This window comes from Podarcis bocagei, assembly GCF_964188305.1.
Source record: "Podarcis bocagei genome assembly, chromosome: 5".
Taxonomy (NCBI): domain Eukaryota; kingdom Metazoa; phylum Chordata; class Lepidosauria; order Squamata; family Lacertidae; genus Podarcis; species Podarcis bocagei.
The window spans coordinates 9,993,689-10,010,288 of record NC_138129.1 but is presented as its reverse complement, the minus strand read 5'-3'; the positions used below and the strand labels follow the sequence as shown (position 1 = coordinate 10,010,288).

The following is a 16,600-nucleotide window of genomic DNA, read 5'->3' as shown; positions in this document are numbered from 1 at the left end:
ACACTAGGCTCATGCTCACAAAACACTCCGGTAAGCATTTGTTGCAAATGTCCTGTTGTCTGCACTCTGCTGTTACTTAATAATTGTATAATTAGGCCTGCCATGTGTCCGGAATTACCCGGACACAGCCGGAATATGGCAGTCAGAAACAGCATTGCTTAAACGTCCATGAAAACCGGGACATAGGTCAAGATTTTGGCGATTTTTCTTTTTGTCCTCATTTTCACTTTTTGAAATATAGCAACCCTATTGTATTAATACAGGGGCTGTGAATTTTAATCCTCTGTCGGAAGACTCAGTGTGGTAAAACTGCACCACCTTCTGTTCAGATGTGCACACAGCAAATGAATTCTTCTGATAAACGGGTGCTCAATCAGCAATGATTTTTAAAAACAGGGTTAGCTGAAGACATTTTGCTGACTGAGGTAAAGATCCAGGAACTCTTTGGCGGCGGAGCTGAGAGTTTGTTTGGACCCTGGCTGAGAACCCAGAGGCTGAGAGGGAGGGTGTGTCAGAAAGGAAAGTGAACGGACCCTAATTTTTATATATTGCTCACTTCGTAGTAGTACGACATATTTATATGTAACTGCATATTCCTATAATACTTTCGTTTATGCTGTTTGTTGTTGCTTCCGCTTTTCTGTACAAACATATTTTTTAAAAATATATTAAGCGGTATAGAAGTTATTAAATTTTTAAAAGATGGGACATTCTTCAACCGAGGGTCCCCTGATATTGTTGGACTTCAACTCCCACCACCCCTGAGCAATGGCTAAGCTGGCTAGGGAATGATGGGAGTTGTAGTCCACCATCATATGGGAACCTAAGGCCATGAGACAGCGCTGAACCAAATAGCCAAAGAAATTGACTTGGTCTGAGGCTGTTTGCTTGTTGTGCCAGCACCACACGACCCCAAGAGGCTTCTGACACAGGGGCCATGCAAGATCAGGCCATGTTCTTGTAAACATTCGAAGATGCCTGATTCAGGGCCAGATCTTGATCCATATTCTCTTGCACTCTCAAGGCCTCTGTTAGTGGACTGGCACTGTGTGTGTGTGTGTGTGTGTGTGTGTTCATGTTTTCCTATTCTCTCCTTTCAGGGGTGGGTATTTAATGTTGTGCCTTGGCTGGTGGCGATCCCGACAAGCTTGTTCAGCGGATTCCTTTCCGACCAGTTTATCAAGCAAGGTAACAATCCCTTGGGATGTTTTCCCTCTTTCATCTCTCCATGCTGGTGGTTGGGCAGAGGCATGGATGAAAATCCAACAGGTGTAGCTTTTATTCCAAAGCGTCACCTGCAGAACTTCTGCTTGTTGTGGGCTTGCGTGCCTCTTAAAAAGCACAGGACTCTTGCCAGGAAGAGTATAACCCATCGCCAGAAATGGGGTCTCGTAGGAGAGGCAGGTAGAAACCTATCATCAATTTTTCATCGTCTGCCACAATTGTACAGTCATACCTCAGGTTACAGACGCTTCAGGTTGTGTTTTTTCGGGTTACGGGATGCTGAAACCTGGAAGTACCGGAACAGGTTACTTCCGGGTTTCAGCGGTTGCGCATGCGCAGAAGCGCTAAATCGCGCTTTGCACATGCGCAGAAGCTCCAAATTGCAACCCGCACGTGCGCAGCTGCGGGTTGTGAATGTGCATCCCTCACGGATCATGTTCGCAACTCAAGCGTCCACTGTATTGCTCTTTTAGGGTGTTTTAGTTTTATAATAAGCGAAGGCATGCCTTGAAACTTCTAATCCAATCTCCACCCACTTTTGCCTCCGGTCCTGCCCCAAAAAAGTTGATAAGAAGAAGAAGTATTTTATTGTTTATACCCTGCCCACTCTGGGTGTCTGCCAACAGAACACTAAAAACAGAATAAAACTTCAAACATTAAAAGTTTCCCTAAACAGGGCTGCCTTCAGATGTCTTCTAAAAGTCTGGTAGTTGTTTATTTCTTTGACATCTGATGGGAGGGCATTCCACAGGGTGGGCACCACTACCGAGAAGGCCCTTTGCCTGGTTCCCTGTAACTTGGCTTCTCGCAGTGAGGGAACTGCCAGAAGGCCCTCAGAGCTGGACCTCCGTGTCCAGGTTGAACGACGCAATGTGGCCCTCGGGCTGCAGAAACTGTTCTGTGTAACAGCCCTTTGGATATTTCAGGACAGCTGCTGCACTCAGTTCTTTAAGCTGCTCCACTCTTTCTTTCCCCTTCCAGGATATAAAGCAATCACTGTCCGTAAGTTCATGCAGGTGAGAGAAAAAGACCATGAATGTGCAAACAGGTTGGCATGACAGGAACACGTTTCCTTGTGCGAGGAGATCTGCAAGGTCTGTTCTTTGCGTTACAGTCAAGGTGGTTCAGAAGACGGAGGGAGGACTTCAGCATTGCACTGGTACAAACGTTCCTGCTTGCCGGGCGAGATGATCTCCTCTCTCCTCCTCCTGTAGGCTGGCTCTTCTGCGGGGGGTTCTCTCCTGACCCCTACCTCCCCAAGAGCCAATTGAGGGGGCACAGGAGGAAACAGAAGGCCCTTGTCCTGGTGGAAGTCATTGTGTGGTGTGGGCTTCTGCTAGCAGGAACTAGTTAGTTGACTCTGGCTTAGGATGCCAAGTGAGGACCAGGGAGACACAGGATTGAAGCCCACAAAACTGTTAATAATAATAATAATTTATTATTTATACCCCGCCCATCTGGCTGGGCTTCCCCAGGCACTCTGGGTGGCTTTCAACAAAATATTAAAATACAGTAATGCATCAAACATTAAAAGCTTCCCTAAACAGGGCTGCCTTCAGATGTCTTCTAAAAGTCTGGTAGTTGTTGTTCTCTTTGACATCTGGAGGGAGGGCATTCCACAGGGCAGGTGCCACCACCAAGAAGGCCCTCTGCCTGGTTCCCTGTAACTTGGCAGTGAGGGAACCGCCAGAAGGCCCTAAGCGCTGGATCTCAGTGTCCAGGCGGAAAAATGGGGATGGAGATGCTCCGTCAGAAATACTGGACCGAGGCCATTTAGGGCTTTAAAGCTCAGCACTAACACTTTGAATTGTGCTCTGAAACGTACTGGGAGCCAATGTAGGTCTTTCAAGACCGGTGTTATATGGTCTCGGCGGCTGCTCCCAGTCACCAGTCCAACTGCTGCATTCTGAATTAGTTGTAGTTACTGGTCACCTTCAAAGATAGCCTCACAACTTCTGCTTGTGGAATGAAACTTCCCCTTCCTTTCCTGCCTCCCCCGAGTGCTCCTCGCACCCTCCGCAAATGCTTGGCAGAACCCCCCAGAGCAGATTTTTGGGTGTAGAAATTGTAGAGCTGGAAGGAGAACCACAGCGGCCATCTAGTCCAACCCCCTGCAAAGTAGGAATCGTTTGCCCAGTATGGGGCTTGAACCCACAACCCTCAGATTAAGAGTCTCGTGCTCAACCAACTGAGCTATCCCTTGGTGTGGATGTGCAGAGAAGGAAGAGATAAAGTTCCGATGGCCAAGTGGAAGATAGGCTTACCCAGTGACTTCATTGGGTAGAAATCCCGGCCCAGCCATGTAACTTACTGTATTACCTGGGGCTAATCATTTATCTCTTCATCTGGCCTTCCTTAGAGGGTATTTCTTGTGCTGTTAAAAGCAAGGAGGTAGGAGAGAATAACTTATGGTGCTCTGACCTTCTTGCTTGCCTTTCTCAGGACACATGAGGTCTAAGGACGCCCCTTCCAATTGTGATTTTTTAAAAAGTAATTACAGGCATGCAGAGGGGAGTTGATTTTGGCACTCATGATAGTTGCTCCCACCAACCCATAACTGCAGGATGGGGAGGGGGATTTTGCTGCAATGGGTTGGGGGGAGATTATACATCCCTGCCCCATATACTGCTTTCCTAGTTAAAATCACAATTCCCATTGTAATTAAATTACAAAACACACAGCATGGTTGGAAGCAATACAGTGAGCTTCATATGCAATTGGGCCTTTACTGGGTAGTAAGTTAAATGTGGGGGGCGCGGGTGGTGCTGTGGGTTAAACCACAGAGCCTAGGGCTTGCCGATCAGAAGGTCGGCGGTTCAAATTCCTGTGAGCTCCCGTTGTTCAGTCCCTCCTCCTGCTCACCTAGCAGTTCGAAAGCACGTCAAAGTACAAGTAGATAGATAGGTACCGCTCTGGCGGGAATGTAAACAGCGTTTCCGTGTGCTGCTCTGGTTCGCCAGAAGCGGCTTAGTCATGCTGGCCACATGACCCAGAAGCTGTCTGTGGACAAACGCCGGCTCCCTCAGCCTATAGAGCCAGATGGGCGTGCAACCCCAGAGTCATCCACGACTGGACCTAACGGTCAGGGGTACCTTAAAAAGGTAAAGGGGACCCCTGACCATTAGGTCCAGTCGTGACCGACTCTGGGGTTGCGGCACTCATCTCGCTTTATTGGCCAAGGGAGCCAGCGTACAACTTCCAGGTCATGTGGCCAGCATTTCTAAGCCACTTCTGGCGAACCAGAGCAGCTCACGGAAACGCCGTTTACCTTCCCGCCGGAGCGGTACCTATTTATCTACTTGTACTTTTTGGAGTGCTTTCGAACTGCTAGGTTGGCAGGAGCAGGAACCGAGCAACAGGAGTTCACCCCGTTGCGGGGATTCGAACCGCTGACTTTCTGATCGACAAGTCCTAGGCTCTGTGGTTTAACCCACAGTGCCACCCGCGTCCTTAGGGGTACCTTTACCTTTACCTTTAAGTTAAATGTGGGGAAGAGCTGCTGCCAGTCCGAGTTGGCAATATTGGCCTAGGTTGACAAACTTGCTATGTCCCATTGAACCCCGTGGCACATTGTTCTGATTAACCTTCGCAGGAGTAGCTAGCTGGCTTCCCCCATTGTTCAGAATTTGATACAGATAGTGGCTTGTTGGCCCCAATGGTGGCTGGGAAACAGTGGTCAGGTAACGATAGCTGAAGCTGCTGTCACCCCATGTGCTAAATTCCGTGCCAGCTAAATTTGGTATTTTGACTTTCTTCTCCTTTGAGGTCGTCGGCTCAGGGGTTTCCAGCATGTTTGCCCTGTGCATAGGTCACACGAACAGTTTCTGCCATGCAGTTGTGTTTGCGTCGGCCTGCGTGGGACTACAGGCCTTCAACCACAGGTAATAGTGGAACACCTTCTCAGTCCAGAACCGCTCTTGGGGACCCCAGAGGCTAGCCATTGTGGTGGGATTGGGTTGCGGAGACCTGAGTTCAGATCCCTGGCCAGCCATGGAACGTGCTGGCTGGACCTCAGCCTGGCCTGCCTCGCAAGGCAGTTGTGAGGTTCTGCTGCGCTCGTTTCTTGGAAGAAAGATGTGATGAGTCAGGAACCTTCGTTTTGCGAGACAATTGCAGCCTACCAGGCCTCCCCAATTAGTTCTGCGAGGCTGTTCTCCCCAAGTCCTCACCTGCGACGTCAGGTATGGGGCAGGTAGAGGCAATGCTGCAGAAGGCAGGACTGAGCTCCCCAGGCATCAGCTGATCATAGAATCGTAGAGTTGGGACCCCAAGGATCATCTAGTCCAACCCCCTGAAATGCAGGAATCTCTGCCAAACATCCATGGCAGACGGCCATCCAACCTCTGCTTAAAAACTTCCCAAGGAAGGAGAGTCCACAACCTCTCATGGAAGTCCACTGTGGAACAGCTCTTACTGCCAGAAAGTTATTCCTGACGTTTAGTCGGAATTTCCTTTCCTGCCACTTGAAGCCATGGGTTCGAGTCCTACCCTCCAGAGCAGGAGAAGAGTTCGGTCATGCTTGCTTCAACTGCCCTAGTCAATCCTTGCTGGGAACGGTCTGGCCTGCCCAAAGCTTGCAGAAAGCAGGATTGAACTGTGTGGGGAGTTCAATCCTGCTTGGATAGTATCTCCTGCTGGTACGTGAGCGTCTACTCCTGGGTTTTCATTTCTTTCTTCAGGGTTCCTTTTCCAGAAAATGTTTCCTGCATCTTTTACTTTTTTGCAGCAGCAGCAGCAGCAGCAGCATTCCAGCTCTCTCTTAATCAGGGGTCAGCAAACTTTTTTAGCAGGGGGCCGGTCCACTGTCCCTCAGACCTTGTGGGGGGCCACATTATATTTTGGAGAAAAAATAATAATGAACAAATTCCTATGCCCCACAAGAACCCAGAGATGCATTTTAAATAAAAGCACACATTCTACTCATGTAAAAACACGCTGATTCCTGGACCGTCCGCGGGCTGGATTTAGAAGGAGATTGAGCTGGATCCAGCCCCCTGGCCTTAGTTTGCCTACCCATGCTCTTAGTAAAATTCCCGTAACAGGAATAAACACTATTAGATTCTGTTTCTCAGAGTCTTTATTATTTACAAAAGCTTTACACTGGTCATGAATAAAGAAAAATAAAGAAAGAAACATAATCTTTTCTTTCTTTTAGCCATCCAGCCAGAGACCTAATGCTGACTCATTCACATGCTCACTTACACTGACCCAAACTTAGTTGATCATAATAAGGACACCTGTTGCTGGGGAAATTATCCGTTGCCTAGCAACTTTTTCAAGACTATTTTTCAAGTTTCTTCCAGAATATTCCAACATCTCCCCACCCCGCATGGGCCAACTTTGACAAGTGGGTTGTTCAGTCTGCTTGTCAATCACCTGACACCATTATGATGCGAAAGAAAGTGCTGTATTTTTCGCTCCATAAGACGCACCTAGTTTTTAGAGGAGGAAAACAAGAAAAAAAATAAACAGTGGATGCATGTGGTTTTTGGGTGCAGGCTGCAGCCATGGACATGCTATGTGATCTGGTGGTGAATGTGGGAGACCCAGTGCAAAAATCCTGAGGATCCATGGGCTTTTACCTCCCCCCTCCCAGGCAGCCTCCTTTATCACTAGCCTCCCTTATCTCCCTCCCGATCGCTTGCCGATCAGCTGTTTCCTTTCAACACCCCCTTCCCTCTTGTTTGCCTTAGTGTCTTTTCCTTAGCTAGAGCAGTTTTTTGCTCCTCCTTTTCTTCTAATTTCTCTCCTCATTGCTTTAGTATTCCTGTCTCCTCTCCTTGCAGGTTTGCAGTCTTTACCTCCCCCCTCCCAGGCAGCCTCCTTTACCCACAGCCTTATCTCCCTCCTGATCGCTTGCCGATCAGCAACTTTGTTTCCATACCCACTTCCCTCTTTCTTAAAAAAAACCATGATCTGCTTTTTGCCCCTGGGCAATTCAGCTCCAGGGACCACGCATTTCCTCCATAAGAGGCACAGACATTTCCCCTTACTTTTTAGGAAGAAAAAAGTGCATCTTATGGAGTGAAAAATACAGTAAGTAGTTTTGCCCCCCTGCCAGTGCTGGCCTGCAGGGATGGGTAAAATAAAGATCTGGCCTGTCCATCCCAAAAAGGTTCCCTACCGCTGTAATAAATAGTCGCTTGCTTTCTCAGTCATGCCACTCTCTGAAACAGGAAGTGTGGGTTTGCAACCAAAAGTGCTATAAATGTGGTAGCTGCTTCTCAAATATTGCAGCTGTCTCATTCGCAGCTTCCTTCACCCAGCCTTGGTTTCAGTTCATATTCTTTCCTCTTCTTTCCTTCCCCTGAACAGTGGCATCTCAGTCAATATACAAGACCTGGCTCCTTCGTGTGCTGGCTTGCTGTTTGGTGAGGATAAATTATATATTATAAATTTTATATTCAACAAGGAAAACAAAATATCACATTTCAATATCAGAGGCCGGGAAAAGTGAACCAGTTTCTGTGGTATTTACTGGCATTCCTGTATTAGATAGGGATGAATAGGAATTTTGGTGTCTTCACATTTCTGCACCAGACAGAAAATTGGTCAGCTGCAGAGCGCTCCTGTTCCATTCATGAAAAACGGCAAGGGGCGTGACACGCGGGGCTTTTAAAATTGCTTTTATTTTAAGATTTTCTTGGGTTGCCATAAATGAAACGAAACAAAAAACAACCCAGACGTTTGGCCAAATTTTTAAAAACCGCCCCAACAGAAATTTTAATCCTGAGAAAGAGGACATGACCGGGGAAAAGAGGACATATGGCAGCCCTAATTTTTGCACTCATGCATTTAGATGCCAAATTGTAAGCATCACCAGCTTTGTGGATCATGGAGCGGCCGTGGAAGTTCTAGCAGAGGGGAGCCAAAGTAAGTTAGGGAAGGCTTTGTTACAGAAGATGAAATATACTCGGAGTCGAGTGTGGATTTCATGCTCTTTATTCAGCTCATAGTGGTGAGGAGGAATGGAAGTTCTCCCATAATGTCTGCTTTATATACATTATTTACACAATGGGCCCCACGTGATTGGCTAATTCCAGGATTCTCCTGTAGGCCAATCAGGTTGTGGATTCACTTCCACCTGGAGCTGGATAGGGTGGCTCCTGTGGACCCATCAGACTGCTGCATTCTGAATCCTATTGTTCTAGGACCAATCAGAATGCTGCATTCTGAATCTTATTGTTCTAGGACCAATCAGACTGCTGCATTTTGGATCCTATTCAACCCAGTACATAACAGAAGAACTGCGTGAAAAGTGACTTGGGGGAGATGTAGCCTGAGAGATCAAGAGGGAAAGCCAGTTCAGGGCGTAGGGATGGGGGGGATGAGCTTGTACAGATCACATGTCAGCATATGAGCTGCATGAACCAGTGGAAATGGGTCAGTGGGGCACAGGATTCAACCACAGTTGGGGGGGGACACCTGTGCCCCCCCCAGTTAAGAAAAGTTAAAAGGTTCAGCCTTACCTACTGTTAGTATTCCAGTAATTTATAAGAAAGGACCATCCATTAATAAACCTCAGGTCCTCATTTCTTAAGTGACTTCCTGAGAACTGGGGTGTCCCAGGGCTGCAGAAACTACAACTGATCCAGAATGCAGCAGCTAGACTGGTGACTGGGAGTGGCCACATAACACCGGTCCTGAAAGACCTACATTGGCTCCCAGTACGTTTCCGAGCACAATTCAAAGTGTTGGAGCTGACCTTTAAAGCCCTAAACAGCCTCGGCCCAGTATACCTGAAGGAGCGTCTCCACCCCCATCGTTCAGCCCGGACACTGAGGTCCAGCTCCGAGGGCCTTCTGGCAGTTCCCTCCCTGCGAGAAGCGAAGTTACAGGGAACCAGGCAGAGGGCCTTCTCGGTAGTGGCACCCGCCCTGTGGAACGCCCTCCCATCAGATGTCAAAGAAATAAACAACTACAGTGGTGCCTCGCAAGACGAAATTAATTCGTTCCGCAAGTTTTTTCTTCTTGCGAGTTTTTCGTCTTGCGAAGCACGGTTTCCCATAGGAATGCATTGAAAATCAATTAATGCGTTCCTAGGGAAACCGCTTGCCAGGCTGGCGGTGCGGAGAAGGGCTTTTCTCCCCACCGCAAGCCTTCAGGACAGGTACGGGAACAGAAGGGAAGGCGCGCAGCGCTTTCTCTCTGTTCCCGGGGCTTGCGTGGGAGGAGGGTTTTTCCTCCCCACCGCCAACATTCAGAACAGCATTCTGAATGTTGGCGGTGGGAAGGAAAACCCTCCTCCCACCCCAAGTCTTCAGGAAAGCCATCCGAAGCTGGGCGGCGGGAGAAGGTGTCCCCGCCCCCCCGCCCGGCATCGGAGCTTCGTTCCGATGCCGGGCGGCGGGAGGAGGTCCGAGGACAGTGGGGAAGACACGCTGCGCTTCCCTGCTGTCCCGGAGATTTCCCTATGGGCTGTCGTCTTGCGAAGCAAGCCCATAGGGAAATTCGTTTTGCGAAGCGCCTCCAAAACGGAAAACCCTTTCGTCTAGCGGGTTTTCCGTCTTGCGAGGCGTTCGTCTTGCGGGGTACCACTGTATCTGACTTGGAGAAGACATCTGAAGGCAGCCTTGTCCAGGGAAGCTTTTAATATTATTATTATTATTATAACAAATAAGCAATTCAGCAACATTTCAAGTTTAGCAGTCAATCATTCCATCTGCAACTTCCCCTCCCTCCATGGTTCCCCCTAATAATATTTTTCAATTCAGATTTTGTGTAAAAAAAACCATTCAAAAATTAATGGGATTTGTGACGTTTTCCCACGCCCAGCAGTACAGACTGATACGCTTGCAAGTAAAAGGCCATCCCTTGTTTTTAAGTGAAATTTCAACCCAGACAAAGGGGTTAGAGAAAGGAACAGCGCACCCTTTCCCAACCTGGTGCTCTCCAGGTAATTGGACTACAACTCCCATCATCCCTGATCATTGGCCATGCTGGCTGAGGATGGTTGGAGTTTGAGAGTCTACACAACATTTAGAAAGTTGCAGGGTTCTCCAACCCTGGATTAAATGCATTGTGCATTTTTTCCCCCAAAGCCATCCCTCGGTTTCCTTTTTCTCCACAGGTGTGGCAAATACCGGTGGGGCCTTATTAGGTAAGTGATTGTTCAGGAATTTGCTCCATTAAGTCTTCCATTGAGTCTATCCACACAAAGGACTGGTTTGTTAAGCTATCCCTTCGCACAAAGAACCCACCCTGGGGCTTTTGGCCCTCTGATGGCCAGGGAGCCTTGACAAATAATTTATGTACAGTGGTACCTTGGTTCTCAAACTTAATCTGTTCCGGAAGTCCGTTCCGAAACCAAAGCATTCCAAAATCAAGGCACGGTTTCCCGTAGAAAGTAATGCAAAATGGATTAATCCGTTCAGACTTTTAAAAACAACCCCTAAAACAGCAATTTAACATGAATTTTACTATCTAACGAGATCATTGATACATAAAATGAAAGCAGTAAACAATGTACTGCAGTCACTCAATCAATCAATCAATCAGCAACTGAACTGGGTTCCATGCAGTTACAAAAATGCAAAATTAGTAGCAAAAACAGACAGACCTCAGTGTAACACCCAAAATGGAAGTGTGGCACTCAAAATGGTGCACGTTTGGCTTCTGGAAAAAGTTCACAAACCGGAACACTTCTGGGTTTTCAGTGTTTGAGTTCCAAGTTGTTTGAGTACCAAGGCATTTGAGAACCAAGGTACAACTGTAATTGAATTAAAGGGAGCCCCAGACTTCTTTGTTAGCTCCTTAGCTACTGGAGGAGTGGAGTAAGGGGTTTTGGTCATTACCTAGCCAAAATATCAGTGGAGCTGGATTTGGAGCTTGTGGAATTCCTTAAGGGCCCTGTCTACCTGTGCTCCCCTTGTAAAAAATAAATAAATCAAGGACTGAACAATTCTTAAAACCTTGGTGTGGGATGGGAGGGACCGCCAGCCTAAGTGTAAAGATAGTCAATGTGTTTGCAGTGCATTATTTTACTGTATTTTTATTTATCGAGATTTACATACCACTCAATTTACAAAAACCTTCCAAGCAGTTTGCATGAAATGGTATATTAATTTTAAAAATGCTGATAAAAATCAACATTAAAAACAGATTAAAATGTAAATATAAATCACATCAGCGGTTTTCAAACAAATCTACGTAATAACGTTACACGTAGAAATGGCAAGGTTTGTAGAAGTGACTGTTCTGTAGGTCAAAGCAGTTGAGTGGGTTCAGGAGATCTTTCAGGTAAGCCGGTGTAATCCAATCAATAGGTGTTTTGGTTTTGGTTTGGTTTTTTACCCAGTGAGCAAAAAAACCCCCAATAGGCTAATTGTGGGACACGGGTGGCGCTGTGGGTTAAACCACAGAGCCTAGAACTTGCCGATCAGAAGGTCGGCGTTTCGAATCCCTGCGATGGGGTGAGCTCCCGTTGCTCAGTCCCAGCTCCTGCCAACCTAGCAGTTCAAAAGCACGTCAAAGTGCAAGTAGATTAATAGGTACCGCTCCGGTGGGAAGGTAAATGGCGTTTCCGTGCGCTGCTCTGGTTCGCCGGAAGTGGCTTAGTCATATTGGCCACATGACCTGGAAGCTATACGCCGGCTCCCTCGGCCAATAAAGCCAGATGAGCGGCGCAACCCCAGAGTCAGCCACGACTGGACCTAATGGTCAGGGGTCCCTTTACCTTTACCTTTAGGCTAATTGTATGGATTTTTTTTTTAAATTGCCAATCTGTTCCCTTTCTTTCTGCATGTAGGTGTTGTTTGTGTGTACCTAGCTGGACATCTGATCGAAATCACTGGTTCATGGGTATCTGTTTTCAATCTCGTGGCAGCAGTAAACGCCTTTGGACTTTGCACTTTCCTCATCTTTGGGAAAGCCCACAGAGTGGACACAGACTCTGCTTTTGTAGAACTGTAGGGGCCAAGATTTAGACAGGACACAAAGTCTGGAATGGGAGAACACAGAATTTAAACTGGACATCGAGATAGTTTTTATGAATGAAGAAATGGATGAAGAATGAATGAAGAAATTGACAAATGGATATCCAGTGGCTTACCGATATTTTCAGTTCCATCGATGTGCATTTTCCCCTTTTGAAGCTGTCCGGAAGGATGGCGATACTGACAAGCTTCTGTTGCTATTGCAAACGGGTTCTCTTTCTACTGGAAACGTAGTTCAAATTGCAAACAACCACCCACTGCAACAGAGTTGTGGCTACTTAATGTAGTCCCAAGAAGAGCAGAGTCAAGGCCTGATCTGCCCGTTAAAAAGAGAAATTGTTTTCTGCAGCCTTAACATTGGTCCTCCAGGTCACAGCTGAAGTGTGTGTGAAACCTGCAGTTTTTCTGTACCATTTTGATTCTGTGTTCCAGAGACCCTCGTTGGCGGGTCTCCTATCAAAAATGACCCAACACAATTTGAGTTTTCCCAGCCATTAACCACGAGACTTCCAGATAATGGCTTTGTGTGAGAGCGTGTATGTGAGCAATAATGGGTTAGTTGTTTTTCTTTCTTCTCAGTTCTTAAATCCTGACAGTTTTCTCCAGGGAAGAGTTCCTGTTGTTGGGAGGCAAGGATATATTTCCTGCACACACCAGTATTTATTTTTTAATCTCTAAGGAAAATGTGAACTTAGGCTTGCCACTCAAGTCAGCATTTTAACTGGTTTGACTGGTAAAACCATGTCCTCTCAGAAAACCAGGACTAGGCTCTGAAAAGTCAGTAAACTCTGGATTCTGCCAGACTCTGCCCATAAACCTGCCAGATTCCATGTGGGTTCTGGCTCCTCCCATTGGTCCTGTTAATGTATTTTTGTCTAGGTCAGGGTTTCCCAAACTTGGGTCTTTGGACTACAGTTCCCATCAACCCTAGCTAGCAGGACCCGTGGTCAAGGATGATGGGAACTGTAGTCCAGAAACTGCTAGAGACCCAAGTTTGGGAAACCCTGGTCTAGGTTGAAGTGGAATTGGCTAGTACCTGTAACGTCACTAGAGATAGGCAACAATTTCCCCCTTTCATTCCAGAACCATTCAGTTTTGCTAATTGTTTGTTGTGTGTGTGTGTGTGTGCATTTGTATTTTAATAGGATGTAGGGATTTTGGTTCATTGTAGGTTGTGTGCTGTGTTATATAAGCAAAGAAATGAGGACATAGCCCCTAGTGGAGAGCTTGCTAGAGGTTCGTGCAAAAGACAAAATGTAGTTGCAAGATTGTTTTATAGATAATGCAGTGAGGCCATATAGATTTCCTGCTGGCTCTCACTTTCTTCCAAGGTTTGTGAGGTAGTAGCCTCAGGAATTTTAAAGAGGAATGTGGATCCATAGTGTGTCTTATGAGAGTCCCTTTAAGAAGCAGAGGAGCAGGAAAGCTCTGAGCCTTCAGCATAAAATAGTGTCCTGGGCTTCTTGGGAGAGAGCCGTTTGACACTTCTTCCCCAGCCCAGATCAAGGATCAGATGGAAAATGTGTTGGTGTAAGTCAAGGAAAAAGCACCGTAAAATCCTGAGTTCTCTACCTTTTCTCTCTACAAGATTGCCTGTTTATATATTTTATTGGTGTTTACGTGAACTGAGAATGTTGAAAGAACTGAATGTTAGTCCTTAACTCACCCTCTTGTGCCTTAAGTTGTTGGAAGGAGCAAAAATCTGGGCGTCTTGGAAGTCAGGCTCAGGGATGGTTTTGGCCCATGTTTCTGACACTAGCAGTGGGAAGAATTCTGCAGACAGCGCTCCGTCTGAAAAACTTAATATGGCGGTGCCCTTCTGCAGCATGGGCAGCATTTGCTCAGAGTGAACCCACTGAAATAACTAAACATGACTAAGCTAGGCCCATTAATTTTATTAGGCCTTCTTTGAGTAAAACTTGGTGGAATACTACCTTGTAAGTCTGATCCCAAGACGACTCGTTGAATGTTCCAGGAACTAGCAGACAAGCAAAGTTTGAATTTCTCAGAGACCTCTGTGGCTCTGTTAAACGCCTAAGTTAATGTTATGGTTAATGCACAGCTGTGTGTCTTAGTGCCGCCCACTTCTTAGTAACATCTGGTGCAGCTGTGAGGAGCCTTTGGTCTCTGAGATGTTGATTAACTACAAGTCCCATCATCCCCAGAGGTGTCGGGAGTTGTAGTTCAGCAACATCTAGTACATGTTACTGTGTCCTGAAACCCTGATGTCCCATGTCTTCTCCTATTCCCCACCACTAGCAGACGACGATGTGGGCAAATTCAACATGTCCGTGCATCAGGACTTGCGGCTAGGTTGTACTATAGACAGAGAGGGTGAGAAGCAGCTGTTTGTTCCTTGCAATGTCCTGTGTATTTTCACGTTGCTATACTTGGAAGGGTCCCCTTCCAGTTACACTCAATGGCAGCTACCAGTTGTGTTCAAATGACCTCATTTGTTTTCCTTTTGCAAATGTAGCATTTATTTACATGGATGCGATCTATACAGGTGTTTCATATGGTCTGCACCTTTTGAGACAGCGATCCTTTGGCCCCTGGTCCATAGGTGGTTTTTGAAAGAGAACCACCGCCAGGCTTGGGTTGTTGTTGGTGTTTTTGGCTGAATCTCATCAGCCCAAAATAAAGGAGACAAAACCAGGCCATCCGTCGTCTTCTTTAAATGAGCAAGGTCTGTGTCGCTCTGCCAATAATAAAGCAGGAATTCAATTAAGCGGAATTTGAATCGCGTGCGAAATCTGGACGCCCATAATGAGCCGCTTTTGTTTTTTTGATACTTCATTATAACTGTGCCTCAGGAGTGCAGGATCTTTTTCAGGGCCGCATAACCCTGCTAAGCAGCCTCCCAGGGGCCACTTGGCAGTGATGGGCGGGACCAGAAGCAAAAGTAGGAGTAGCAGTGAATGCACATTTTACCTTGGCTGGCTTCTTTCCAGACTTGCACACCTCCCTCTGTCCTCCACTCAGGAAGCAAGAGTCAGTGTCAGAGCTCTGCCCATCACACGGTAAACCGGAATGCCAAGGGGTGAGAGACCAGACAAATTATACCCTTCAGGACTGATTGCCGCTACGCGTACTTTGGGGGAATGTTCTTAAGAACAAGGACAACTGTGTTGTAAGTTGAACTGGCATGGTACCGCATCTATCCCAGGGTTGAGGTGGCTGCTCTGAGGATGATGGACTACAAATCCCATCTTTCGACATTGGTCATGCTGCCTGGGTCTGATGAGATCAGTATCTGGAGGGCTTAAGGTTCCTCATCTCTCATCTGTACTTTTTAATAAAAGTAGACACAGAAACATGCCTTTCTCAAGCGGTGTGCCGCGGTGCCTCCTCGTGAGTAAATTTACCTGCGTGCAAACAGCAGCAGAAGGACTGGGATTGAAGGATTGGGAAACTGCCGGAATAGCTGCAATGCAAACCTTCATTGGTTTTAAACGGCCATTGATTCCCTCTGATTGTTTTCGTTTGGAGACCTCTCTCCCGAGAAAGTTGCAATGCCCAGGGTTCCCTGTGGAAATGGAATTATTAAAGCAGTTTTAAGTGTGTGGATATGCAAATGTGCCTCACAATGAAAATATTTTGTACAAATCTCACTGCAATTAAATGGGAGTTCTGCCTCTTTAGACGCAGGCTAGCATTTCCTAGTTGGCTCTGTGTCTGCTACTGTATTTTGGCTTCAACCTCTCTCTCTGTGGGGGATATGAAGCCTGTTTTTCCTCTTCTAATTTTTGGGGCTTTGAATGCCATTCTTTTCCTCATTTCTACTGTAACAACACAGACATCTATATAATGCACACATTACTTTGCAGGGGAGGGTTACTTTTCCATGCATTTCAGAGAAACAGCTACATGCAGAGTCCAACAGAGGGAGCTGCAAGAACTGGGATCTGGGTCAACCCAAGTCTAGATTTCAAGACTCCTGTTGAATTCCCTTCTGAAAGGCTGTAACATCACAGAGTTCAGAGTCAAACTGGCTGCTTAAGGCTAAGTCTGCATTGCAGATGATCTCCATTAAATTTACATGACTTGAGCTGATAATTGCTTAGAGCAGCCTTTGCTAGCTGGATTACTTTCATATGTTTGGAACTATAATTCCCAGCAAGCCCAACCTGCCTGGGGCTGATGGGAGTTGTAGTCGAAAACTTCTGGAGGGAACCAGTTTGGCATAGGACACTGTGACCAAACACCTCATAGTTCCTTCTTTGCTCCTGTTTCCCCCTGTTGTAAGAATTTTAAGGTCTTATAAGGTAATGCCAACCTAGCAGTTCGAAAGCACGTCAAAGTGCAAGTAGATAAATAGGTACTGCTCTGGCGGGAAGGTAAACGGCGTTTCCGTGCGCTGCTCTGGTTCGCCAGAAGCAGCTTAGTCATGCTGGCCACATGACCCGGAAGCTCTACGCTGGCTCCCTTGGCAAGTAAAGCGA

The 16,600-nt window shown here is 46.7% G+C and overlaps 1 protein-coding gene across 1 annotated transcript in view; it reads left to right on the top strand.

Annotated features, from left to right (window-relative positions):
* Positions 1 to 14,816, top strand: part of SLC17A9 (solute carrier family 17 member 9) — a gene marked incomplete at its 5' end in the record, with an annotated part of 37,899 nt that extends 23,083 nt beyond the window's left edge. The window contains 6 exons of the mRNA XM_081196447.1: positions 1,101 to 1,188; positions 2,206 to 2,240; positions 4,990 to 5,105; positions 7,540 to 7,595; positions 10,295 to 10,324; positions 11,972 to 14,816. Of these exons, the coding sequence (XP_081052573.1) occupies positions 1,101 to 1,188; positions 2,206 to 2,240; positions 4,990 to 5,105; positions 7,540 to 7,595; positions 10,295 to 10,324; positions 11,972 to 12,135 (489 nt within the window). The 3' untranslated portion in view covers positions 12,136 to 14,816. The remainder of the gene's footprint in view (positions 1 to 1,100; positions 1,189 to 2,205; positions 2,241 to 4,989; positions 5,106 to 7,539; positions 7,596 to 10,294; positions 10,325 to 11,971) is intronic.
* Positions 14,817 to 16,600: the final 1,784 nt, after the last annotated feature.